A 26,767-nucleotide genomic window follows, 5' to 3' on the forward strand; every position below is an offset into this window, starting at 1 on the left:
GTATGTTCTGTGTTCTGTTTATACAGTTTGTCAGTGTTGAGCTGATGTACTAGATAAACAGTCTGGATTTTATGTAAGACAAGTAATTGTCTAAAGGAAAATGTTTAAAAATAATAAAAATATTGCAGTGCCAGTAGATTTTAAAAGTAGGATTAGTCTTGAGTTTTTTTTCCTTATCTTTCCCTGGCAGTTATAGTAATTGCCAAGTTTTTGACAATTATTACTATTACTAAATTTTTTCAGGAGGAATAGACTGCCGCAGGTGGGTTTTTGTTAGCAAAATGGTCACTAGGTGGCTGATTTGAGGTGGACTGCTGCCACTGGCTAACAGAAGAATCCATTCTCTTCCTGTGCTTAAAAGAGTGCTGATTGTAAGTGTTTTGGAAGGAGAATCTGCATAACTGCAGTTGGTAGTCTGGCATATGTATCAGAGAAGTAATGTATCTGAGCCAAAGGTGGTCAGTAGTTAACATGTGAGACAAGATTCCACTTAAATGGAAATCATCTTACAGGATAATGTCTGGAACATTAGTTAGGAGGGGAAGGAATGATGGCATATGCCTTCCTCTGGAAAGTGCACTTGCCTGTTAAGAATAGCCCTTGCTTAATGAGTCCATACATTTATGCCCATCTGGTCCCATTTCACAGAACATGATCACAGCTTGGGAAGAGTCCTGAGAAGAGACTTTGTAATTTTTGTCTCATATATAGAAAGCTTAAGATTCTCTGTCTGGAGTCTTTCAGCGAAGAAAAGTAGAGACATCTTTTTTAAGTACCTTTTTTGTCCCAGTAGCTTTTCAGAATACTTCTAAATAAGAAAAACCTTGTGCATTGTAGTGCCTCATCTTACCAGCATCTCCTCTATCACTTTTGGTATCCCAGGTTTTCCTCTGACTTTGAAATTGCAGGAGTAAATTTTTACTGTCTTTTTAGTAATATAGTACTGCTTGTAAATAAAATTACTCATGTCAGGAATCTGAAGTTACTTCAGTGTCTGACTTCACTGCCTTTCACAACAACGTAACACTGTGATGTTGTTTTTATTTTTTTTTATTCCCCAGAATTATTCAGAGTTACATTTTGCGGGAAGAAGCTGGAACACTGTCATCAGAGGCCTCTGACTTCAACAAAGTACACCTGAGTAGACGGGGTGGGATTATGGCATCTCTGTACACATCTCATCCTGCAGATAGTGGTCTCACATTGGAACTCTCCTTAGAGATAAACAGGAAGCTACAGGCTGTGTTAGAGGATACATTACTGAAAAACATTACATTGAAAGTAAGTACCTATGCCAGTTCTTTCATTCTTGTGCTTCTGAAATGCTGCCTTCAGAGATGCATGGAGTTAAAAAGCTTTTCAGAAGTCAGCTCATTGTGAATTGGTTAACCAGAGAGTTATGTGGCATGATCCATGCTGAACCTCTGGTCTGGGACCCTTGGAGTGCAGTGCATTGATGGGTTGCTGCTTGAAATAAAGTCTGGCCTGCTTAGGCCTTCAGCAGGGCAGGGTCTCTCTGTGCTCTGGCCCAGTCACATGGAGCCAGGGGCACAGGCTCTGCCTGCCTGGCCCTGTACCAGCACCTGGGTACCCTCCTGAGCTATTGGGGCAGCAGCTCTGCTGCAAGGGAATGAGTCAGGCTGGAAAACAGTGTGCAGGTGCCAGCTGGACTGCAGTGTTCTGCAGAAGTTGGAGATCTCTTCCTGTAATTATAATTCCCCTTGAATACTGTACTTTCTGGACATCCAGTAGAATATTAGTAACTGCAGAAAAAGACTTGCTGAGAGGTTTGTGTCCTTTATTGAAGTGAGCTTGGTTTTCTCCAACTCTTGTCTAATCATTTGCATTTGTTCTGAGTACTTGAAAGTATCAACCTGCTGACATAAACAGTAATTTTGACTTATTAGTGTATTTTGTGCTGATTGACTCCTTTTCCCTGTATAACTTGCCTTATCATTTTTTTTCCCCTCAAAGGAAAACCTTCAAACTCTAGGAACAGAAATAGAACGGCTTATTAAACACAAGCATGAACTGGAACAGAGAATAAAGCAGACATAACTAAAACTTCTGTGGACTAACCAACATGAAGATGCAGAAAAGGCAGGTGCTACAGACCACTGTTTTTTACACTTTGCCTGCCAGCACAAGCATCTGGTATTTTGCAAAAAAAGCCTTTGACCACAGAGGCTTAGTTGTGTGAGAGATCGACAGGGTTTGGCATCACTGTGGTTCTGTCAACCCAGTTCCAGCCTGAGGAGCTGCTGAATTTCACTACACACTACATTTATCTAGGACTTTTATTTGAAAGGACATACAGATGCTTTGCAGTGCATACTACATTTTGAGTGAGTTGCTGTGAGATTTTAATTTCTTCACTGTGTAATTAATCAGTCTCTTAATGATGGAGCTTGAAAAAAATAAAGCCAATTATGTCTTAGTTGCTTTTGAACATATCCAGTGTTACTGAGCTTTAAGGGCTTTCAGACATTATTTCCTTTCTTGCATATTATTTCTGATCCTTACGTTGATTAAGCATTTTTGACATATGCATGGAAAAGTGCTCTGTCACAAAATTTTGGGATTTAAGTGGTGGCCATGATATTGCATATTTTCTGCTTTAGATTAACATTCAACTGCTCAGTTTCTTTATTCAAATGAAGTGAAACAACAGTAAAACTAAGGGATTAAGAAGCTTTCTGATTTAGGTCTTGAGTACGTGTAATTGAAACCAATGTCAGTTCAACAAATCTTTTAAACCCTTGATCTTTAGGCATATGGATCTAAAGAAGTCTGATATCAAGTAATTGGTTAATAAAGATTTCTGAGCTTCTGCGTAACTAACAGCATTTAAGAAGTAGGAGTGTTAGTTGCCCATTGTTCTGTAAGTACACGTAGACATGATGATTGCATCTGTTTCAAAGACAAATGGAAGCTAACTAACTTTTCTTATTACCTGTGGCTAGACCAGTCGATGAGCGTAGTGGTAAAAACTTAAGACATATATTTAAATGGGATTTTAATCTATTGTTGGACTGTGAAAGTGGCACAGAAATCTGTGCAACTCCTTGATTTTACTGTTGTAAAGAATTAGTTGGTCAAAATGGCACAGACTGAGGGCTGTTATTTAGTCCTTCAGCGTCTGAGAGGGTTATGGAGGAAGAGTATCAAGATGACAAAATTTGGGTTAGTCACAACATCATGTTCACATTTTAATTCCAGGATAAATAATATACAGGATCTGAAATATCTCTATTGCAGCAGTAAATGCATAGTTTCTGTATCTATTGCCTTTTGACCAAAATAAATAGATCAGATTACAGTGTAAATATATACATCAGGTTTTTATTAAATACTTGAACTTCCTATTGACATGAAAACAGAGTCCCTGTACATTTACAATAGCAGTGCTTTAGCTATTTTAATCAGAAGGGGGGGTTGTAAGAATCTGTCTTACTGCAGGCACCTTTTTGCATCCTACACATATGAATGACGTAGGAGTGTGTACTCCATTTTTAGGAGCCACTGAGTTGCTTGAGCTTTGTAATGAAACACACAGAGCAAAAGGGCCTGATTTGGTTTGAATAGTTTGGTTCAAGACAATGAGATTTCCTTATTACTTTAAAAATAGGCGTCTCTGAAAGTCCTTGTGGGATCAAGACCTGGTTTGTGGTCCAGAGGGCTTCAAGAGCCTGGGATGACCAGTCCTTTCAGTGTCAAAGGATCAAGCATCTCTTTAGAAAGGGAGAGTGGGAACAAATTGTTTGAAACCTGACCGGGCATTATGTAGAAATTGCAAGCCTTTAATCTGGATGGGTTTTTATACATCTATTTTTCTAATTCCTGAGAGCAATGGTTATCTGAAGTGTTAGGGAACTTGGACCAGTCCAGTCATGGGACTACCTCTGCTTTACTGTTGTTTAAGTGATGTAAAAAGGAAAATACCTGGCTCTGCTGGAGCAGATTTGTCCCCAGCTTCCAGGAAGTGAACAGACAGTTGTTTGTGACTGAGCTAGATCTTCTGCTGAGAGAAAGTATTTTAGAACAATTTGCATGCTAAAACATAGCTTAGCTCTTGTATGTTTGTGTTTTCATGCTTTAATGTACCAGATCTTCAGATATTTTCAGGCGTTCAGCTGAATGACTCCAGTATTTTAGATACCATGTTAATATTGTAATCATTTAATGTACGTTCTCCAGGTGTACAGTGTGAATGAAGGAGAGGTGTGGTGCAGATGGAATCAGTGCAATGATGTGGAAATTCTTATTTCTTTTTGGCATGGTTGTTTCTCCTTTTAAGTTATTTGAGAAACCCAGTTAGCTGTCCTCCTGCCCTGCTGGCAATGCTGCTTACTCTTTGTAGCACTAGTAACTTTTCAGACTTTTTTTTTTTCTTGGTCATGGAGACACACAAAGCAGACAAAATATCACATTGTTTATTGTGCACGGTACTTTCATGGACCAAAGTTGTCATCCACAGGTGTTACTTGAAACACATCTGTTAGAGATGGAAATGTCATTCTAGCTTGCACAGTGGCAAATGACTCTCTAGTTAGCCCAGAATGTGATGAATACCCAATGGTGTCAGCCAGCAACTTTACTTGATGATGTTCCTCATTTCTGAGAGGCAGTGATGTATTAGCCATAAAATGTTGCTGGCAGGCAAAAACCGTGGTTTCCATGGGATTACTTGTCAGGAGGATAATACTGTTGGTGCACGTAAAGAGAACACTTTCTGTGGAAAAATGTGTTCCTGTGGGGTGGTTCACACAGGTGAACACCAGCTGGTGCAGAGTGGCTGCAAGACTTGCTTGCAATCACATTCCACTTATCTTTGTTTTGGAAACTTTACATTATGAACCTGAAACTGAAAACTGTCCTCCGATAAACTGAATTTTAGAGATAAACTAATTATGAAGGCAGCCTAGAGCATTTAGGTACCTACCTGTCACTGAAATTCAGTGTCCATTAGATGTGTAATTGCCACAGGCTGCTGTTGAAAATTCCAAGCTTGAAGCTAGTTGTGTCTTACAGGCTTAAACATCTGTTTCTTAAATACTCAGGGTGCTCTTTTAATTCGAACATCACACATACAGATGTTGTTAGAGACCCTACAAGAAAGCTGCCTATGCTTTTCTACCCTCTGTAAAATTCAGAGCTTTCATTTTCTGAATGAAGCCAGACCCTCTGACCTGAGAAATACCATTTTATGCTATAGAAATCACTGGCTTTCTGCCATGTAGACTTGTGCAATATTTTTAATTATAGTGTCCAGAAAAATGGAGATTGATTTCTTCCTTGGATATTTTCTCATTATCTTCACTTGTTGCTGGCAACACCTGCAGTATCTCTCATGGAATATTTTTCATTACAATGGCTTGGTTCATAACTAAAAAAAAAAAAAAAAGAAACTGTATCTCTGGCTTCCAGTGCATCAGGTGTCTGAATCTAGGAGGAGCTCAGAGAACAAGTCCTGTCAGAAAAGGGTCTTCACCCTTCCTGCTGTCAGCAGGAAGCACTGTGACTGCATACCAGCAGTAGGTGGCACAAGGAATCAAGTGTACTGTGTCCCACCTGTCCATGGGCAGATGGCTGCAGTGCAGGGAGAGCTGGGTGGTATTTAGAGCTTTTCCAAGATGGATGGGCGTTTCCTTCCCATTTTCCTGTCCTAACTGAAACTATGTTGAATCTTCCAATATATGTGTGTAAGTCATCCAAATATACACAGAATGTCTATTGGTTTAATTTTGTAGATACCTGTTTCTGTATAAAGTTTTTGAAGATATTGCTATACCTTATGTATATACTGTACTTTGAAATAATAAACATACAAATGTATGAAAGTCTGTTTTGGGTCTGTGGTTTGTCCTGCTGTTTATTTACTGCTGCCCAACTCGGGGTTGTGCTGACAGCTCTCAGTGAGGGCCTGCAGGGGTGGCAGCGGGTGCTCACCTTTAGGGAGTGGGAGCCTCCCAGTCCCACAGTGCAGAGGTGTCCTTGTGATGCTTGTAAACAAGTACTCTGGGCTGCAAGGAGCTGGATTAACAGCTGACTGTTCTTGCTGGCGTGGAGGGCACCATCAAAGCCCCTTCTTGTTCCCCCCCTCGTGGAACAAGGTGGATTTCAGTGGATATAAGCAATACGATCAGTGCTGGAGGCGTTGCTGCCCCGCTCAGCCTGGCAGGGCTGTGCTCGCTGCCAGCCTCCGCTTTCCTATTGCACCGTGTAAACAGGAGGTGGCAGTGCCTCTTCTCCGGTACTGCCAGTGGGTTTAACAGCAAAGCCAGCGAAAACAGGCCAGCACTCCTCTCCCTGCTGTACTTTATCCCTTGGAAACTGCGGTGGACAGGTGATAAGTGTGCTGCAGTTCAGTGCTGCAGTCCCAGTAAGCAGCCCCGATGCTCGACTCCACTTTTCCGTTGTGCAATATGAATTTGACAGTCCCGCAGTCACAGTGTCAAGGGCTGGTTCCTTGGCTGCAGCTCCACAGTTGGGATGCTATTTGCTGCTCTGATTTATTTATTCCCTTGTAGAGATCTAATGTGGTTTGTTTTTTAGCTACGATGGTATTGTTTTATAAAAATAGTAAGGGATGCTGTCTGGTTCCTGGCTGTTCATTGTGGCTGTGCTTATATTAAAATCCTGGGAATTGGATTTGGTATGGGTTGTCCTGCCCTTGCAACTTCATTGTAGGGAGACATTAGAAAAGGAAAAAGGAATACTGTGAATGGGATAATTATGGAGTTTGTTCAAGTATCTCCCTGAGTACCTTAAATTAGACAAGGTGGTATCCTATTTTCTGCTGAAATTTAATGGTAAACTACCACGAGCTTCAAAGGACTGGGGCTCCTGGTAAGTTTTCTGGTTACTGTTACCTGTCTGACCCTTTGCCGAAATTGTTTTGCAGTTTACCTTTTTTTCTTCCAGCCTTTTCCACTGATAGGAGGTACAGCTCTTGGTGACAGATGTGACCAAAAATCAAGGCTCGTTTGTGCTTTCCTAATACTTAATGCTGTGTTTTGGAAACAAGAGCCTGAAGCTAAGCTTCCTCAAATACTAGTTTTTGGCTTTGGTGGTATTTGCAAGTAGCCATTTGGTGAACCACTTCCCCTCCTGTTTTTAGGTCTATATCTCAGGCTGACATAGCACAGCTCTGTGTGCAGAGGGTTCTTGTGGCACCCTAGTGTTACGTGCTTGGGCCTGAAGGAAGCCAGTCTGATACTGGAGCTCTTGGGTGTTAAATATGTAACCAGCGTTAGAAGTTTGCTTCTCTGGCTGGCTGTGAACGAGGAAATCAGTGCTGCTATTTTTTCCTCCCTCTCTACTTTATTTTTAGGGTTTTCTTTAATAGCGAGCTCTGCTCAGGGTTTTGTTGTTGCGGTTGTTTTTAGGCTATTTTGCATTAAACCACAGTGGGTCTGTGCCAGATTTTGCAAGATTTTTGCATGCATAAATGTAACTGTTGCAGTAGAAGAGTGCTACTGAACAAGTTGTTCTCATCTAACGTGTCTAAATATGCTCTTTGATGTGTTTGTTGCTGTTCTGCTCCAGTAGATGCCCTATAGCCAGGAAATCCTCTGGCCCTCGGGTCTCATTGTGCTCTTGACCGTATGCAGCTGCCCACTGATCTCGGCAGGGCTGCTCAAATGCCTCAAGTGGAGCACCTTGCTCAGTAACAGGCTGAATCCTATGAATGTCTAAGAGCTTCTTAAGAAGGTTCTATTTTAAAATAATCCCATGTGTGTGGAATAAGGAAAAGCAGCAGAGGAAGCATGGAGAGAAGTCTGTGAGCTCTAACCAAAGTGCTGGTGTTTGACACAAGGTAGGTGAGCACAGCCTAGCAAGCACTGCTGCTCCCTTTGGGGTGGTTGGTGAGTCCTTAAAAGCTGCCCTGGGCCATCCAAGCTGCAGGTCTTTGGGAACAGGTGCTGCCTTTGGAGATAGATTGAAGCAGGGTGCAACTGCAGGGCAGTGTTTTCAAGCTGCGCTCTGCAGGCTGCACTGTGAAAGGGGCTGGTTAAAAATACTCTAAAAATGATAGATCTGAAATTATTTTAACTCCAGTCAGTGCCTGGCACAGGGGAGAGGAAGAAGGTGAGAATCACTTATATCAACACTGTGGGTAAAAGGAGCATATGGCCAAGTTAATGGCTGAAAAAACAAGCCTAGCACTGGTCAGCTTAAACCTGTTTTGTGAGTCTGTAAATTCTCTGGAAACTTTGGCAAGTACAAGAGGTTGAAAACCACCAAACTTTGGCTCAGAGTTCTGACCTGATCATGTTGTAAATGGCTTGTACTAATCAACTGCTCTGGCTTCACCTTAGTAATTAGATTATCAGAGCAATATTGATTAGGTGGACTCTGGAAAATATTTAAGGTCTTCACCCTTCTGGAGAAGGGATCTTCAGCCAAGAAATGAAATGAGAAATCAGAACAAGGTGCTGTCAGCTTCTCATGGACTTAACATCAGGAGTGACACAGGCTGATGGCAACCGGTTTGGAGATACCCTTTCCCCGGTCCCTTCCCCTTGCCATGTGTCTGATCTGGTCCTAGGGCTCACTGAAACCAGCGGGGATGGCTGGAACAGGGAACAGGACTGTCCCACAGGTGGGGTTATTGTCCACTGCTGTCCACCTGCTCCCAAGCTGTTCATGCAGCTCCCAATGCACTGCAGGTAACAGCTCAGCCTTTCGAGGCAAAGCAAGGAGTATTTGTTTTCCCTGGCAGTGCTGCCCTGTGACCTGCAGCGTGTCAGAGGTGGTTGCACAGCTCCCACATCCTCCATGCTGTGGAGACAGAGCCCCTTGAGAGAGACGGACAGCTGGCAGTGAAACCCCTCCACAGCTCCAGGTAAAACGTCCTTCGGAATCCACAGCCCCTTGTTTTGCTTGGCTTTAATCAGACATTTCTGGGGTCTAGAAAGATTCAGCTGGAGCCAAGCAAGTGTTTTCCATCAGCAAGGATTGGCAGAAGAAAGCCTCTGCTTCATAAACCATAAATCTGGTAAAGCAAGCAGCCATCAATCCAGGTACCCATGGCTCTTGACACTGTGCTTTGAAGCCTTCGTGGTCTTTCTTGGGCCATCCAACCCCAGTACCAAATGCTGGTAGGGAATGGCTACCACTCTGGCACTTCAAAAATGTAGGCACACCTCTAAACCACGACTTTACCAAACACAGATTGGATTGAATTACCTTCACTCCTCAGGCAGGGGAGGCCCTTGGAAAAGAGATGTGGCAGATTTGGCAGTAAGCCTGGAGCACAAGGCTCGCACGTTACATTTTTTTGTTTACCTGTATTATATCAAGCTATTTCCTTCTCTCAGAATTTCCTTGCAGTCTACCAAGGCTGCTTGTTGATGGTGAGAGATCAGTCAACTATTTCAAAGTGATTTGACCTTGCTTGGGTTGGGGACAGAGCCCAGACCTTGGCTGGTAGTGGTCACCTTGTAATGTCAAAGCCACTGTGGTGTGTCTGTTTAGGCAAGTGCAAGCCATGCTGATGCACAGGCGTGGGTGAGCTCCCTCCAATCACACTGAAGAGAGCGGAATTTAGCTTTCCTTGTCTTTGGCAGTAGCTGAAACAATAGAAATGTCCCCAAAGGCCAGGGTATGCAAGCCAGCAGGGCTTCTCTAGAGACCAATAAATGGAGGAATTTACGTTTCATTAATTGTGTATCAGAGTAAACACTGGAAAAACACCAAACCAACCAACCAAAGCAGTGACTTTACCACTGACTGCTGGGGGAGGCTTCTGCCAAGAAAGCAGCCTTGGATCAGAGAGCAAGGAAGCAAAGCCCTTCCAAAGGGTGACTCAGAGCAGCCTTCCAGGCTCTTCTACTGACTCCCTATCACCACCGTGCTGGATGGAGGCACGGAAGAGAAGCTCCTGTCTGGCCACAATCCTCTGTGTGCCTTGTGAGCCTGTCTCAGACACAGCTGCAGGGAGGTCAGCTCCCTCATGTCACAGAATCGTTTGCATTGGAATGGGCCTTAAAGATCATCTCATTCCAACCCCCCTGCCTTGAGGACACCTTCCACTAAATCAGGTTGCCCGAAGCTCCATCCAGCCTAAACTTGAACACTTCCAGGGGTGGAGCATCCACAGCTTCTCTGGACAAACCGTGCCTCACCACCCTCACAGCAAAGAATTTCTTCGCAATATCTAATAAAAACCTTCTGGCCACACTTCTTTAGATGCAGTCCAGAATACAGTTGACTTTCTGGGCTGTCAGTACACATTTTCAACTCATGTTGAGTGTCTTGTCAACCAATACCCCCAAGTCCTTCTCCTCAGGGCTGCTCTCAATCCATTCCCTACCCAGCCTGTACTTGTGCTTGGGATTGACCTGACACAGGTGCAGGACCTTGCACTTGGCCTTCATGAGGTTAGCACTGGTCCATCTCTGAAGTCTGTCCAGGTCCCTCTGGATGTCATCCCTTTGCTCCAGTGTGTTGATCACTCCACACAGCTTGGTATCATCAGCAAACTTGCTGAGGGAGCACTTGATCCCACTGCCTGTGTCACTGATAAAGACGTTAAACAGCATCAGTCCTGGCACCAACCCTGGAGGATGCCACTCATCACTGGTCTTCACTAGGGCATTGAGCTGTTGAGCACAACCCTTCTAGTGTGGCCATCCAACCAATTCCTTATCCTCCAAGTGGTACATCCATTAAATCCATGTCTCTCCAGATGGAAGACAAGGATGCTGCGTGAAACAGTGTCAAATGCTTTTTGCAATTGCAGAGTATATTAAGATGGAAAATTCATATATTTTTTAACATGAGATAGTTCTTTTGTTTTTTCCATCTACTGGCCACCAGAGATCTGATAAATGCAACAGCACAGGGACCTTGAAGGAGCTACTGTCCCCTTACCAACCTGCAGGTCATCAGCTAGGGCAAACATCCGAGCGGGGACCAAGTCAGTTGGAGCAGTCAAGGAGGGACTGGAAAAGGAGCCAGTCTTCTTTGGAGAGAGACCAAAGAAGATCTGTTAGCTGATGCCATGAAGGCAACCAGAAAACCCAGCTTGCACTCTCAGGAAGGTAGAGCAGACCCTGTGATGAGCCTTTTACTTGTGGGACTTTCCTACTTGAATGGAGGGATTGGGCTGGTCTGTGACACACTGAGGCTAGGCCTGAATGAAGACTTTATTTCATTAAAACATCATGCTTACAAAAAAAAAATATTCCCTGGCTCAGTTTTGTTCCCTTTATGGGTTTTAGACATAGGCAAGCTCAGGCTGAGCACTATTAAAAATGGTTTCAGGAAAATGGGGTAGTTGGGTGACCAAAAACACCAAGAAGTGGTGTGAACGGCCCCTGCAAGTGCTGCCCCCTGCCCAGCACTGCTCAGCCTCTCTGGTTGCTCCTCTGGGGTCCTCAGGCTGGGGGAGCTGTCTGTTCCCAGAATTGGCTTAAAATCAATGTGCAGGGGAGAAGAAAAAACTGACTAGCTGATGAAAGAGTGAGAGATGGGGGGGGGCGGAAATAAATGTTTTTTTAAAAAGGCTGTCCTGGCACAAGAGCAAACCCCACTTGCTTTTGGAGTGTCATGGCCTCTCATCTCTTCCACAGAATGAACTCAGGGTGCTGCAAGCCCAGATCTGGAGTGCAGCTGACAGCATGATCTTAACTTCAACCCTGAGGCATCCAAACATGCACTTCTGAGTGGCTATATATGAAAGAGAAACAGAAAAGTCTGGCTTTCTCTGGAAATGTGGCACAGAAATGGCTTGCACAATCGTATTTACTTTGGAGGTTCTTTTTGGGAAGTGTTGCCTGTTCTGGGCTGTGTGTCATCTCCCAACCCCATGAATTTTCCCTTCCCCTCTTTATTCTCAGTGCTCCTGTGGGTTGGCTGCCTGTGTGAGAGCCAGGGAGCCCAGACCCTGCCAGACCTCACTGAGCTTCATGATTACTGACATCATGTTTCCACCAAGGAGCAGGACATGGCAGTGCAGGGACCATCCCCTGAGCTCAACCTTGTCCCTAGACAGAGACCACAGAAATAGCAATGTATGGGCAGGGGGAGAGGAAAGGAAGATGCATATTTTAACTTAAGGCATTTATAGGATTTCTGATGGGTTTAGAGGAGAAAACGATTGGGTTTTTTTTTGGGGGGGGGGGGATTCCTTTGGTTTTGTTTTACAAAAAGTACAGGCAAGAAATATAATTTGTAATATAAGAAAACACAATCCTCTACTGGCAAAATATATGTGTGATTTGACTGTCAGCTCTTACAAGAAAGGGCAAATTGTGTTATAACGGTACTGGGGATGAAAAAACATGAGCATTTGAATGAATTTGCCAAGAGCCCTGCACTACTGTTGTGGGAAGCTGGAGACGCCTCGAAAGAAGAACTTCCAGGAGTAAGAAATGGCTTTGCTAAATAGCCCAGGGAAAAATACAGTCTTAAGCCCATTCTGTTGGGAGAGTGTGCATCCAGGAAAGGACAAGCAAAATGTGACAGTAGAGCTGTCCGTAGAGCTGGCAATGGTGCAGTGACAGAAACCTCTCAAAAGTACCCAGATATCCTTCACAGTTCCTTTGAAATCCCTTTGCACAGCTGCTGACAAAGATCTGAAAATGTCTAGTGCCAAGCACATACATCTATCATGCTGGGTAATGTTGCATCATCATTTCTCGATGATTGTGTTTTCCTGTCCCTCTGTTGTCCCATGTGAAGGTTACAGCAGAAGAACTTGGGGACCAGCAGCACTGGGCATTGCCTGTGCAGAACAAATTGTTCTTGATCTTTGCAGGCATCTTCTAGACACTGCTATCATAAAGAAAACTTCAAAGATTTCATGTAGTAGAATTGCAGCTTTAATCCAAGATAAGTACTGATGTATGAAAATTAAAGGGGCAGAGTGTGTTTGCCAATTGTGACTGGGCAAGGAAAGAATTGCAAAACCAGTCCTTTTGCAGTTTGGGTTTGCAGAGGCAAGCGCAAGGTGCACAAAAGGGGAAGCAGAGTGTGCAGCTAGCGAGTGTACATGTCTGCAGAGATGCCCTAACTGCAATGCCAAGAAAATCAGACCTTCAGCCAAGAAAAACAACATTAAAATGATGCAATGACATAAGCTAAATGCTGGTCATGGAATCTAAATTACACGCAGAACAATCAAGAAGGAAAACACCGACGACATTCGATTGTGTAACAGGGGTGTTGACCTCACAGTTGGCAGGCAAGGAAGGGCACAAGTGCAGACACAAGTAAAACCAGTGATAGGAGGGGGGACTTGACCTTGCTGAAAGCATCAACCAGGCCTGTCCCTTAGGGGTGATGCTGAAGTATCACAAGACTGCTCAGGTTTGTACATTTTAAACTAGTCCATTTAAAATCCGCCACACTTAAAAACCTCACTAGGACAGACTCACCTGATGAGCAGAGCAAGGCAAGAAAGCTGCAGCTCAGCACCAGGACAACTGCCTCTTGCTCAAACAAAAAGCTGGATTTTTTAAAAAAAGAAGGAATACACTTCACCAAGGGCTTTGAGATCTCTGATCAGGAGACGTCCTACCTGTAAGATAAGTACTGAGGGTTGCACTGCAGGTGGGAGACAGATGTGGGTTATGTTCTCTAGGTTTCTGCTCCATGTCTTGTATAGGCTATGAAACTTTTGTGATGCCGGCACTACATACACTAGCAATGCAGTCAGGTTATAGAAATAGACATGAGAAAATGCAAATGTAGATCCAAACAAAAATAAAAAACATCCTAACTCAGACTCAACACTGTATTGTGCTAAAAAGCAGTGAACAAAAATGTCTCATTTGGAGTGTAAAAGGCATTTTATTCACCCAACACCCTTTATTAATGGGATGTGTTTCTAGGGTATCTACTGATGAGTAGCATTTATTATATGTGCTTCACAGCTTCATCTATATTTTAGAGTATAATATAAGCAACACAATACAACTCTTGATAAGTGGGAGAGAGGAAATGCATGCACAATACAAGATGTTCCCATCAAAAACTCATCTCCTCTTAGCACACAGAGGACCTACAGGACACGGTCAGTGTTGCTCAAATACAAACACACTTCAACAAGCACCCCCTCAAATCGGGAAGGAGAGATCATCTGGTGCCTTTAAACACAACCTTCAGTTATCATGTCCTCAGAAACACCTGGAGGATCCCAGCCTCGCCTTCAGACTGGGGTGGTGGGATGAGCTGCAGGCTCATTTCAGGCCATTTGTGGTGGACCCACGCAGCAACTCACCCCATACCCAGGCAGCAACTGAGGAGGGAGGCTCTTGCAAAGAGCTTTCAGTGGGGGCCTCCCAGCAGGCTCAGACCCACAGCCAAATCACTTCACACCCTGCCCTCCCCTCCTCTTGCCCCTAAAATGCCTCTTTGCTGGCAGCTTTGAGACCTACAGGCGAGAAAGGAGAGGCAGCACCCAGGGTCGTCAGGCTACAGAGAGTACCCAAGAACAAAAGATTAATTTTAATGTCCTGGCTTCAAGCAACCTTGGCCAATAGCTTCAGGAAGTCTTCATCATTTATGCGGAGGAGGAAGCACCTGGAAATCACAGAATTAATTTGATCTGAAGAGACTGTGCTCTGGAAAAACACATGTGTTAGGCCCCATTACTCAAGATTGCAGGGGTAGGGACGGGACAAGCCATAAGTGGTGAGCAAGTTTGAGTGTGCTGGATGCCAATCAGTGGCATTGGCTCAAACATGTGTTTCCTCAAGCCAAAGTCCCAGCTCAGCTTGGCACCGGGCTGTGCATGCCCTGGCTGGCCAGGCTGACATTGAGAAGGGAGCCATCCCTTCCCCACAGCCCTTCCCTGGGAGGAGGGGTGATATCAGAAATAACCAGGGGAAAAGGGAGAAGAGGAAGGTCTGGAAGGGCAGTTCTAGGCCCCTCCAGGGATGGACATCCCACATGGGAGCCAAGTCCCATAGGAGAGGCAAATCTCCTCTTCCAAGGCCTGACAATCCATGTGTGAGCTCGGCAGTTTGCACTGCATTTAACATAACAGGTAGTGACAAAAGCCTCGCTGCTTCTCATTGCACAGTAAGAAAAAAAGGTGACAGCTTTGGTGACAGCTGTAACCAGCCAGTGTGGGGCCAGGGCTGTGCAGTGCTCTGGGTGTTGGGCAGAGGTTTTCTGAGGTGGCACCAGACCCTGTTGTGTCCCTCTTTCTAATTCCTCTTAAAAACACTGAGTTTCAGGATTGTTTATCCTGAACTCCACTCCCCACACTGCAGACACTGACCCTGATGGCTTTTTAAAGGGGATATATCCATTCTCTTTGGCTAAATTTGCTTGTGAGTCCTTGCAGCCCCACCTGGTCTCACAGGATGTTTTCAGAGGCAACTGTAGTGCAACAGGGACACTGTAGAGAGCTGGAGACTACCTACCATGGCCAATAGGCTCCTTATTGGAGGTGTCACCAAATTGGGAGCTAAAACTACCCTTAGTATGCATCACTTCTTCTAAAGATGATACTGATGGCTTGAGAGAGAAAGTTCATTTGAACTTTTCTGTCCCAAAAGTAAGACACTATGTTTTGGTGTGTAACAAGCAGACACAGGACTTCATGATGCCTTGATGTCATCTGTACGCACTCTGCCCCAGCCACGCTGCAGTGCAAACCTGCGATGGGGTTTGACTTTTGTTCAGTGCAGAGGATCCCAGCAGCTCTTGGGAAATCAGAGCCAAGAGACTGGTCTAAAAGGGGCTAAGGACATGTGTCCCACCCATGATTTCAATGATAATGATAACGAAAGACAGGCTAGTGACCAAGTACCAAACTAGTTCAGGGAAGGAGGTTTGATTTCCCGTTGCAAACTGGGAGAACTTTGCAGGCCACACAGCCTTGCTGTCAGCAGGGTCGAATGCAGACATGTTCCCCCCAGCCCTTGTTTTGGCACGAGCAGTGCCACATTCCTACATGGACTCACCTCAGCTCCATGGCCAAATGCTGCACGTGCAATGGAGTTAGACAAACTCCAGCACAAAGCTAAACATTATGTGTGTGTTTATCACCCTTGTGCTCTGAGTGAGTACAAATAGGTTGTGCATTAAATCACACAAACAGGCTGAGAGGCTTCTAACACTGTTTGGGTCATGGCCTGTCAGGCAGTTGTAACTCAGTTGTACTTCGTAGCTCTCCCTTTCCTTGTGTGAGAGGTTGCCTTAGTCCATAGCTGCCAGGGAGAAGTGGTGTTGTTGCAAGTTTGAGATGTGTCAGATAAAGGAAATGTGACAAAAATTCCTCAGTTTATCCACCAAGCCCATTTCACCTGGCAATATTTGAAGTACCACCTCTGCACTGCTGTGGGCAGGGGAGGGAGAACCAGAGCTTTTCACTGTCAGGTGGAAGGACATCCAGACCAGGGCTGAGGCCACCCTATCTCCCCTCACCCCAGGCTGTGGTCCCACAAGCATTCAGCACATTGCACCCAGATAATATGTGGTGATGGGGGCTCAGAGAAGGGTAGTGGCAAGATGCTCAAGTGTCTTCTCCCATTTGGCACAGTTCAGAGCATGCTGCAGGGTCAGCAAAGGGGGTCAGCAAGCACAGGGAGCCTCTCAAGCTTCTCTAACCTGAGGAACTGCTTTTCTCTCAAAGCAGAAGCATTTTGTAAAATGCAACCACTACTTGAAGTGACCTCACAGGCATTTTCAGTAAGTGGTCATCATAAGTCCTGAAGTAGTTGGACAGTTATTTGAAGAAATGTATGATAAAAGCCTTTCCACCCCCATCCCTCCCACCCCTACTTTATATCCCATGATTTCTTCCTTGTTTGAAATGATTCAGCAATAGACTCTCAGATAGTCTCCATCTGGTTAAAAATAGTTACTTGCCTCATATGGCTTTAGCATGGTACTGTCAACTGTAAAATGTTCCACCTTCCAAAAAAGTAGAGTGAAAAATGAAAGTGAGCTTTCACACTTCATTACTCTCTGCAGTGAGACCTCCAGAGCTCATTCCAAACCCATCAAAGGAGGAGAGGCGGGCTGGGAGGGCGGGCAAGCAAGATGTTCGTGTTGCTGCCCAGTGCCCTGCGGGTCCTTGTGAAGCTTTACCCCCTACACAAAAGTGACCAGGCTGATGGTTTGCTCATTTCCCAAAACAAAACACTAGATTATTTCCGAGACATTTATTTGTCGATTTCTGGAATGTTAGAAGAGTTTAGTCATGGAAGCTGAATGTCTCCTGATGGCAGTTATGGGAATACACTCCAGCAGGGAACCAGTATAGCCCAGTTAGCTGAGTCACATTCCAATCACCCCATAGCACTGAGGCAAGAGGGCATGAGAGCCCAGAATCCGATCAGCCATCTCACAGCTCTTGTCCTCTGTAGGCATGGGGATCAGTGATGGGCTTACACAGTGTGACTGGCTATCCTGGACTGAATGTGCTTTGGTGGAAAAAAAGGGTAATTTGATGGCAATAGTGAACAAATGGTGCAGGTGGCTTATTTCACTTGGCTCTCTGTATCACTTGAATCTTGAATTTGTTTGCATTCAGGGCCAGCTGCTGGAGGGTGTGTGGTGGCACCCTTCTGCCACAGAGGTGTCACAGGGAGGTGGTACTGAGGCACTGCAGGGTGATAAATGGAAAGTGCATCAGGTCCAGCCTATGAGGGGACAGATGGCACCTCTGCAGTGCCCACAGCCACCTCCTGATGTTCCACCCAGGGAGGGAAGCATGGCAAGAACTGCAGTCTGCCCCGGGGCCTCAGGTCAGAGAGAAAGGCTTGCAGCCAGCAGCTGGAGCATTCATCAGGGCTTCTTCTGTTGCTGAGCAGCAAACAGGGTTAGTGATATCCACCAGCTCCCAGTGCTGAAGAACTTCAGAAAAGCCAGGGAGACGCAGAAGTATCCATTGGTTTTCACTGTACACCTCACAGCATCAGAAGTTGACTCTAGAGGCTGTATGACAAATTGCTGGTTAATACCCACATTAATTCATTTTTTCCCTCAGAGTTGCATTTGCTGTGCATGCTGAGCCATCCTCTGCTCATTTCCTCAAGGTGATATGCTAAATCCTGCTCCCTGGACCATGGCAATCAGCTATTGCTGGAATACAATCAAGCTGCAGATGGCAGCTGAGGGAATCACAGGGATTCTGCATTGCTCAGCACCATGGTCAAATTACTGGGGCAGGATTTGACCACAGAGCCAGACATGAGCAAGCCTGCTGCCTGCCTGTGGGGTGCTCTCAGTGCCCACCTCTGTCCTGGGCAGCACTCTTGGGTGCTGCTGCTGCATTTGTGAGGTCTTGAAATACCTGTCACACTGCCATATCACCTCATCTTGACCACACCATAGTAAACATTTGCTCTGGGTCCCTCTTGACAAGACAAGGGATGAGTCTAGAAATTACTTCTACAGAAAGTGAGTGTTTTGAAGAAGTGCAGGAAGGGACTGAGCTTCCCAGTTTTGGATGCCTACTTGTGTACCAGACCCCAGCTGTGTTTAAGGGAAGGGACATTTTCACATTCCAACAATTTTAATGCACTCCAGGCCTTATGCAATTTTTCTTTCCATTTACAATATTAGGTATTTTATATGATAAATCTGAAGTGTGGCTTTTGTGCATGAATGATACAGTTTCCATAATATTTTTTCATATGCAGAGACATTTTGTTTTGATCTCATGGGGCATGAGTCAACTCCTATTTGAAGCCACTGGACTCCTTCCAGTGACCTTCCCAGAGCCTGGCTAGCTGGGAAGATGAAGTCTGATGTGCTGTAGGTGCAAGCTATCATGACCTGCTGAGACTCGGGGCAGCTCAGTAGAGCAGCTCAATCATAGAAAGGCTACACCAGGAAACATCCAGCATGCTTGGTGCAAAAACAGTGTCTGCCCCAAAAATGCATGTGCTGTAGCACCATAAGACTCCCAGATAAGTTTGCAGCAGTGTGTGTTCAGCCCTGCAAGATCCACAAAGTCTGCCCATCCAACACATGTGCCATTTCCTTTAATCTCAAGGCTGCAAGAGTCAGGGTGAGTTACAGAACTTATTTGGTCAAGGTCCTTGAGTGGGATGAACAACACCCTGGGTTTTCTGGATTACCCAGGCCAGGCCTTCCACTCTTACAGAAGCAGCAGCCCTGTGGACCCAAACACCCCTAAGCATGCAAGGGTGTTTCCCATGAAGACCTTCAAGACTCCCTATGTGAGTGTGGGATCCCACACAAATTCAGGCATGTGCCCTCCCAATATGCATGAATTTTATCCCCCCTTCTTAGTGACTGTCAGAAGAACTGTTTCTTTTTTTTAGTAGGAGCAAGTTCTGAGGGAGAAATGTCAGGTTCCCCAATTCAGCAAAATTCTGGCAATTCGCCTCAGCTCAGAAAAGTGCCTCTGTTCTGCGAGGCCAGTGAGGAAGAGAAACACACTCTGGAAGACTCAAAATGAGCAAAAAAGAGGTCAAGTGCCCAAAGCTACCAACTGAGCATCCTCCCTGTCTACATGGTTTGCATGTCAAGAGCTCTGTTAGTGACAAAGGGCTGGCCAGAGGTGTTTGTGTCATGATCCTCAGCACACAGCATTCCTGCCATCATTAAATGGCACTGTGGAGACGTTCAGAGCAGGAGTCACTAAGGAGGGCCCAGCAGGTGGTAGCCTCTGCCTGCCTCTGCTGCCAGCTCTGGCAGTGACGTGGGGCTGCTCCATAGGACTGGGGCTGCTCTGCAGTGTCCTCCACCACTGGCCCTGCTGAGGAAACCTCATGTGATTTGGAAATTAAGCAAAGTATTTTGTGTTTATGAAACAGCTCCTAAGAGTTTGAAAAAGGGACTAGTGGTGTTTACACACAAGCTGGACAGACTCTAACACGGTGCATGCTCTGTTGTGTCAACTCCTGCACCTGCATAAGATATTTTACAAAATCCCTGTGAAATGAAGGAGCCAAACAACTGGGTCTAATCAACCCTGCCTGTGCTCTCACTGGAGCCGCACAGCATTTCTGCTAACGGAGCTGCGGGATGTTATGGAAAATCTGCTCTCCAAAGAGCCTTTGTTCATGTCTGAAGTTAAGGCTGGTCAAAAGCAAGGAGTTGAGCTGTGGGGGAGCTGGTGCTGGAGCAGCCCGGGTGCAGAGCCCTGCTCCTGGGGCTTATGGAGTGCTCCCTAGGAATAGGGGAGACTTTGGAGGGAGCCCAAACAGCAGGACAGGGAGAGCAGCAGCTCAGCTAACATCACCTTTATCCCCTCTCAGGCAAGGAGGAGACTCATCCAAAGAAGAATAAAGTTGAAGCACATTTTGTTGTGCTTTCCCAAACTACCAGAATTACCAAATGTGCTTTTCATTGTGTTTTTTTTGTTACCTATGCCAGAAAGTTTTTGGACCCCTTCTCTAGCAACACAGATTCTCCTCTTTTTTGTACCATTTGCAGAAGGTCCTGTCTGGCCCGCGTTTGCTCATAGAGTGACACCAGGATTCAGTCCACAAAAGGTTGTTGACCTGGGAAGAGAGCTTCTAGAATTCAAGGGCTGGGCAATTTCTTGGAAATTGCCTTATCAGCACAGCTACAAGCTGGAGCTTTAACAGCCCTCCCCGAGCTGCATGTCCCTAGTTCCTATTCCTGCAGTTTGCTATATATGCCGTACACATATGTTTATTTTGTAGTTTGTTATTTTGGGCCGAGATTGCCACAAAACCACGAAGCCAAGATCAATTGCTTTTCTGTTACTGAAATTAGGTATCAGGGAATGCCCAAAGCAAGCCAGTAATGGGGAGCAGGCGTCTGTGCACAAGACTGTGTAAAGGCTGATGCCAAGAACCTCACATGCCCTCCTTTGCTGGTGGAGAAGGGAATCAGCAGGGGGGTCAGGGGGTGTTATCAGCAAAGCAAAAGGCAGTAAAACAGGAGCAGAGAGGCACTGGGTTTGCACAGCAAGGAGAGTCACCAGGGTGCAGGCTGGGCTCTAAGAGCAGTGGAAGTGGGCTGAGTGGGAATGGATGAGTGCAGCACTTCAGGGATTTAAACCAAAACCTTACAGTACATTAAAGCCTCCTGGAGGCATGAGCCTGCACTTACACAGGGACTTGCTCTGAAGTTTCACAGGGTCAGGATGGGCTGGTTCACTGTGAATCCCAAGGGTGTTTGCAGTGCCTCAGACCTTCCCAGGCAAAGAAGATCTGGCAGCCCAGACAGAGCTGCCACCACTTGTCATCCCCCAGCTCCTCTGTCAGTGGCTTTGCCCAGCTCACGTTTTGGGACAATGCATGGCTGGGCAGTCTCCATCCTACCTGCACCTGGGGAGCTGGAGAAGGCATCTTCCTGGGAGAGCTGTAGGGAGCATGGACTTTGCATCTGGGATTCAGCCCTCATCCCCAAGGGGCATGGTGCAGATCTGAGCAAGGACTTCAGGAGTGGCCAGCAAAGCCCCTTGGCTCACCTGCTCACCCGCTACCCTCACCAGGACAGGCTGCTGAGCGAAGCCAGTGCCTGCCTTGGAAACAAATGTCCACAGAGCCACAGGCACACAGCACCAGCAACTTCACATCCTGAACCGCTGCTATGATAATCCTGTTTGCTCAGTCTTAGTGACCGAAGAGAACCATAACCAAGGAAAACAGCAGGATTATCCTCCAGCACCTGTTTCCACTGAAAGGATTATCATAGTTGGCTGCATCAATGATGTCCTCTAGGTATCACCATGAAAGCAGCCTGAGGGACATGGCAGCCCACCAGAAGACTTCTCTCCCCTTCTGCATGCCCCTTTCCTGGGTATTTTCTGGAAGCTCCTGACAGGCAAAGGCCAGTCCATGTGGATACAAGTATCAGTGCTTTCATGCCTGCAGCATACAGGCTTGCTCTCCAAATAGCATCATCTCCTGTTTGACTGTCTAACGGGGAGGCGGCGTGAGAAGTATGGGCTGTAAACTGCAGGGCTCAGAAGGCAGACAGCAGCTTTAAAGCACTTTAAAACAAGCTGGTTTTCCTGTTCAACATTCTTTGTGCTTTTGAGTTCAAGAGCAGGATCGGACCCACTCACCTCACAACCTGGAAGGGCTCTGTTGTGCTGCATTTACATCTACAATACAATGCTAACTGATTTAAGAGCTGATTTACCGAAGAATGAAAATACTTGATTGCAGAAAAATCTTGGAGTGCCCCTTAATAGTCCAGAGAGGTGCTGCAACTGCCCCAAGGCCTTTGTGACATGAGCTGATGCCTCTCTCCATCAGTTTTTTCAAGAACATCCTTCCATCCCTTAAGCAGGGGCCTTGGAAAACAAATTACTGCAAACACAAATTTTTTTCTATAATGGAATGTAACATTAAAGTAAACACTGGAACATGGAGACAAACAAAGCAAAAAAAAATAAGGGAAATAATCCTTAGTTTCTAATGATTTTTGCAAAACATTGCTGAAATTAGGTTTTATTGGAACAAAAATGTATTTATCATATCTGTCAACACTGGAAAATTATGGTTAAATTACAAGTTTATTTTAAACTCTGACGATGATCCAGAAGTGATATGCTATTTATAAATAGCTTATCATACACCACAGTATAAAAAGTACATTGATCTTCTTGTTATTGAGTCAAATTCATTGTTATATTTGAGATGGGAATTAGCTTTACCCCTCTGACTATAAAACAGAGAAAAAAATTAAAACCACAGGGAGGAGAGCAGTAACAGCCCACTCATCAGAGTCTCCTGTGAAAAGGACCATAGGAAAATAGGCCCATTGGAAAAGGCCACCCCGATTCTGAAGCTTGTCTAGATCTGGGCTGAGATCAAGCGGTACCAAGCAGCAGAGATCTCTGAACCCCACCGTGGTGCACATGATCTCAACCTCTGACCTGCATGAAAGCTGTTCTCAAGCCCTGAGCCAGCCAGGCCCCTCTTTTAAATCAGTTACACTGTGGATGGGTGACTCTTTCCAAAGTCTTCACCCTGTTGTTTTTGGCCACAGTTTTGACAGGACAGCAGGACTGCAGAAAACTTCTTGTGCCAGCTCAGCTTCAAAGCAAGGAACGTCTTGTGGCCCTGATACCGAGTACAATGCACTGCAGAGACTTCTCCAACAAGGCTGAGTAACACATGTTATAAACTGGGCATTAAGTCTCACTATGCAGCTATTTTACGTGGCCAGGAACCTCCACGGGGCTGATGATGCTGGTGCCCCTCCGTGTGCTTGCTATGCTCCTGGTGCTTCCCAGCAGTTCAGGGACCACGCTCATTTACCAGGGTAGAGCCTACCTGGGTTTTTAGGGGTGCTAACTGAGATCTCTGGCAGCCTGACGGCAGCAGTGAGGATGCCCCTGCCAGAGGGGACCAGCGGCTGCCAGGGGGAAGGGGATCAGAAATATTCTCCTTGGATATTTCAGTCTTTGAACCTCAGATGGAGGACTTTATCCAAGCTTCATTAATATCCCATTAAAAAAGACAAACATTCTCCGTTGTTAGGGCCAAGCTGAGCCAGTGTGCTCTGCTCTGGTCATGGCTATGGCCATAGCCCAAGCTACATATGTGTGTGGGGGATGAAGATGATGGGCTGTGATACAGCAGCACCAACAGAGCCCATCACGAAGCTGGCTGGTTGTGGAGCATGCAGCAGCCCAGGCCTGCAGGTAGTGCAGAGGTCATCACTGAAGTGGCAGGAAGCCAAGGAGGTGACTGTGGATAATGCTGCAGAGCTGCCTGGAGAGGGGAAATGGGAAACTGGTGGTCAGAGCTGAGCTTGCGGGAGGCTCCAAGCAGCAGCAGCCAGGAGCTGAATGGTGACATGGGGAGATAAGGCTCTTGATGGATAGACCTCAGAAGGTTTGGAGGCTTTTGTTCTGCTTGGATAAGGAGTCAAATATTCACATAGATAAGTTTCAGAAATACATCTGATCTGAAGTCTTTTTTGTGTAGGGCTCAAAATAGAACATGAGAATTCCTCTGTGGCATTCCTAGTTCCTGGGTTTTCCTTCACCAGCACCAGGTTGACCAGAATTACCCACGCAAGCAAAGCAACAGCCAGGACAGCTCTAACAGGCAGACCCTCCCTGAACCTCAGGCATTCAACTGTGCCAAGGTGCCAACCTTACTTACAGGCCGGGGCATAGGGGAGATGATCCTTTGCTTGGTTACTCTCTGTTCCTTGTCATCTTGGTCCACAGAGCTGCTATGGGTGGTTTAAAACACTGTGAAGGAAATGCCCTCGCTAACATTTGTGTGTATCTTAACATATTCGTTGCCACAGAGTTTATATAACATTGCCTGGCACCGCTTCACTGGCAGAGTTATACCCACATGGAGCATCTCATTGTGTGCAAAGATCTGCAATAACCTGCTGATGAATGGCTGCTGGTGGCAAAGCCAGATAGCAGCACCGATGATCTTGGCAGACTCCTACCCTCCTTACACACCACACTTGGACCTAGCTGAAGGCTGCAGGCAGCACACCCAGGATGGCCAGCAATTGTGTTCCAACTTTAAACTGCAGTGCTTGAGTGGAGTGCTTTTGGAGGACGCATAATTTCCTTGGAAATAAATTAGAGCGCTGTACTGTACTCCAGTTTCCTTGTACCATAAGTTGTTTAAACAGTTTCTCATTATGCATTTCCCATTCAGACAAAAAACAGACCACAAAGCCTGAGGCACCAAGGCTGGTAGGAAAATGGAAATCCTGCTCCAAGTAGGCAGAGAGCAGCTCCCTGGCTCTGGGCAGGCGCTGGCAGACCCAGGAAAGATTTGGGGCAGGAAGGAGCAGTAGCAATTTCTGGCTCTGTAGAGACCTTTCAGGTTCACCTTTGAACAAATATGGCTCCCAGTCAGTTTTGCAGGATTTCTGTCTGAGCAATCCCCCAGCTTCGACATGCCTTAGGGAGGACCCAGATCCAAACCCTGAGGGCAGAGCAGCAGAGGGTTTCCAGCAAGCCAGAGAGTCCACCCCATTTAGGGTCAGCTCATCTTCGCCTTCCCCCATGTCTCTCCCTGTGCTTCCCAATTTGCTATTTATAGCTTTGCCCTAATGATCCTCCCCATTCCACCCCCTAACTTTAACCTCTTCCTTGCCAAGTGGTGTTTGGAATTTACAGGAGAAAGCTGTTTATGTTAAATAGCTTTGTAACAGTTTCCTCCTCTGCCGCCTCCCTTCCTTCCCCAATAAAAGCCCTACAGTGTGCTTGGCAAAGCCTGTAAACAAAGGAGGGGTTTGGAGATCCAACCAGTTTTTGGTGAACCCAGTGGGGAAATAATGTCTCTTTTGAAGAATGTTAAAGCCTGAATTCATAATAGTAGGAAACTAGTATCCACCCTAGGTAAGGAATTGCTTACTTGCAGCTACAGGGTATAAAATACAGATGTCCATGTAGTCATTGTTGGGTGCAGGGGGTTAACCCTGTGTGTTTTCCTCACTGGTCAAGATGGTGTTGATGGCAGAAAACCAATGAGTTTGTTAAGCTCCAAATACTTGAAGTTGTGACAAGTGAGCAGGGAAAGGAGAACACAAAAAGGCAGTAATGTTTTGAACTCACCTAGATTGATGAACAGAAGCACAAGGCAATGAAAATCCATTAGCCTGACTGTTCCCTGCAGAGGAAAAACAGGCACACAAAATCCAATTCATTATTCTCTTTCTTATTTAATGCTAAGTAAGTCATTGAACTTTACTACTTGATCTATCCATTTTCTTTAGTAGAAGGGCTGCAGGAAATCTTTCTCTTTGCAAAGGGGGTTTCAAGTTTCTCACCGATATCATGCAAAAAATACTTGGAGTGTATGAGTAAAAAATAACTGCATTTCAAAGGGAGCTTGAGCCATGAAGATAATTTTTCTCTTCTGAAGCGCAGAACCAAAGAGTGGAGGCCCCTGGGAGCTGGGAGCACCATTGTTCTTCTTCCAGGTCGTTATCTGGAGACAGGCCCTGTGATAGACTCTGATGAGGCCACGGGAAGGATTATCTGCTGGGAGTGCTAATGGCATGCATTTGACAACATCAACTGTTTAATTTATGAAGTGACTTGTAACGTAAAGGCAAAGCAAGTCATACCATGCAACAGCCCAAACACATCTGGTACAATTAAAAAGTATCCCATCAAAGCCCAGCCTGCTCTACAATCCCATTTACTTAGTTAAGGCCACGTAGAAATGTTCCACCTTCCTAAAAGGCAAAATCCTACTGGATTTTGTACTGTGATGGCAGTGTTATATAATGACAAATATATTAATGGAAACTATCCAGCACTGAAATCATTCCAGCCTTTTTATCACCACATTCCTTGCTCCCACATAAGTGAAGTGTGCAGGAATAAAAGCAGTTAAACATCATCCACCAGAAGACACAGATGATGGGGATTGCTCACAAGCCCCTAACAGCTCAGTGGTGCCCATCAGCGTTGGGATCCATATATACACTCTGGGCAAACAGAGCTGCTCTTCCTGGGGAATTATTTTTTCCACTGCTCATGGCTTGGGGCCATATCACCCTCTTGCAGTTGGGGACAGTTTAGTGTTGTCATCCAGTACCTGAGTAGCTCATTCAGCTCCCCTGGTCCTGATCTCTGCCAAGAGTTGAGGAGTTTGTCCCATGCTCTTCACCGTGGTCTCATGGATCATCAGACTTAAATAATGTTTTTCTTCCATCACAGGAGTATTTGTACAAAACTAAATTTATTTTCGTTTTTCACATGCAATGAGAAGCTTAATGACTTAGTCATTAAGCTTCTGAATAGAATATTCAGATCAGCCTCTGAAGGAAGGGAAGGTGTGGGTGGCAAGCCCTCCTTTTCAAGCATGGGTCAAGCAAAATGACAGGCCAGAGGGTGCTGGTCTGAGCCAGCTCT

The 26,767-nt window shown here is 45.6% G+C and overlaps 2 protein-coding genes across 6 annotated transcripts in view; one reads left to right on the top strand and one right to left on the bottom strand.

Moving 5' to 3' along the window:
- The window catches only part of CCDC186 (coiled-coil domain containing 186), a 36,099-nt gene extending 30,256 nt beyond the window's left edge, over positions 1 to 5,843 (top strand). For all 3 annotated transcript variants that reach the window (XM_032694307.1, XM_032694308.1, XM_032694309.1), the window contains exons 15-16: positions 1,062 to 1,281; positions 1,975 to 5,843. In XM_032694307.1, coding sequence (XP_032550198.1) covers positions 1,062 to 1,281; positions 1,975 to 2,058 — 304 coding nt within the window. In that variant the 3' untranslated portion in view covers positions 2,059 to 5,843. The remainder of the gene's footprint in view (positions 1 to 1,061; positions 1,282 to 1,974) is intronic.
- The window catches only part of ADRB1 (adrenoceptor beta 1), a 34,465-nt gene continuing 9,528 nt past the window's right edge, over positions 1,831 to 26,767 (bottom strand). Inside the window, exons 2-3 of one of the 3 annotated variants that reach the window (XM_032694316.1) lie at positions 25,460 to 25,514; positions 1,831 to 1,874 (exon numbers count right to left, since the gene is read on the bottom strand). In XM_032694316.1, coding sequence (XP_032550207.1) covers positions 1,870 to 1,874; positions 25,460 to 25,514 — 60 coding nt within the window. In that variant the 3' untranslated portion in view covers positions 1,831 to 1,869. Of the gene's footprint in view, positions 1,875 to 17,145; positions 17,902 to 22,501; positions 23,855 to 25,459; positions 25,515 to 26,767 lie in introns of those variants that run through there. The other 2 variants (XM_032694315.1, XM_032694314.1) reach the window with 2 other exon arrangements.

This window comes from Chiroxiphia lanceolata, chromosome 8 (genome assembly GCF_009829145.1).
Source record: "Chiroxiphia lanceolata isolate bChiLan1 chromosome 8, bChiLan1.pri, whole genome shotgun sequence".
Lineage (NCBI taxonomy): Eukaryota > Metazoa > Chordata > Aves > Passeriformes > Pipridae > Chiroxiphia > Chiroxiphia lanceolata.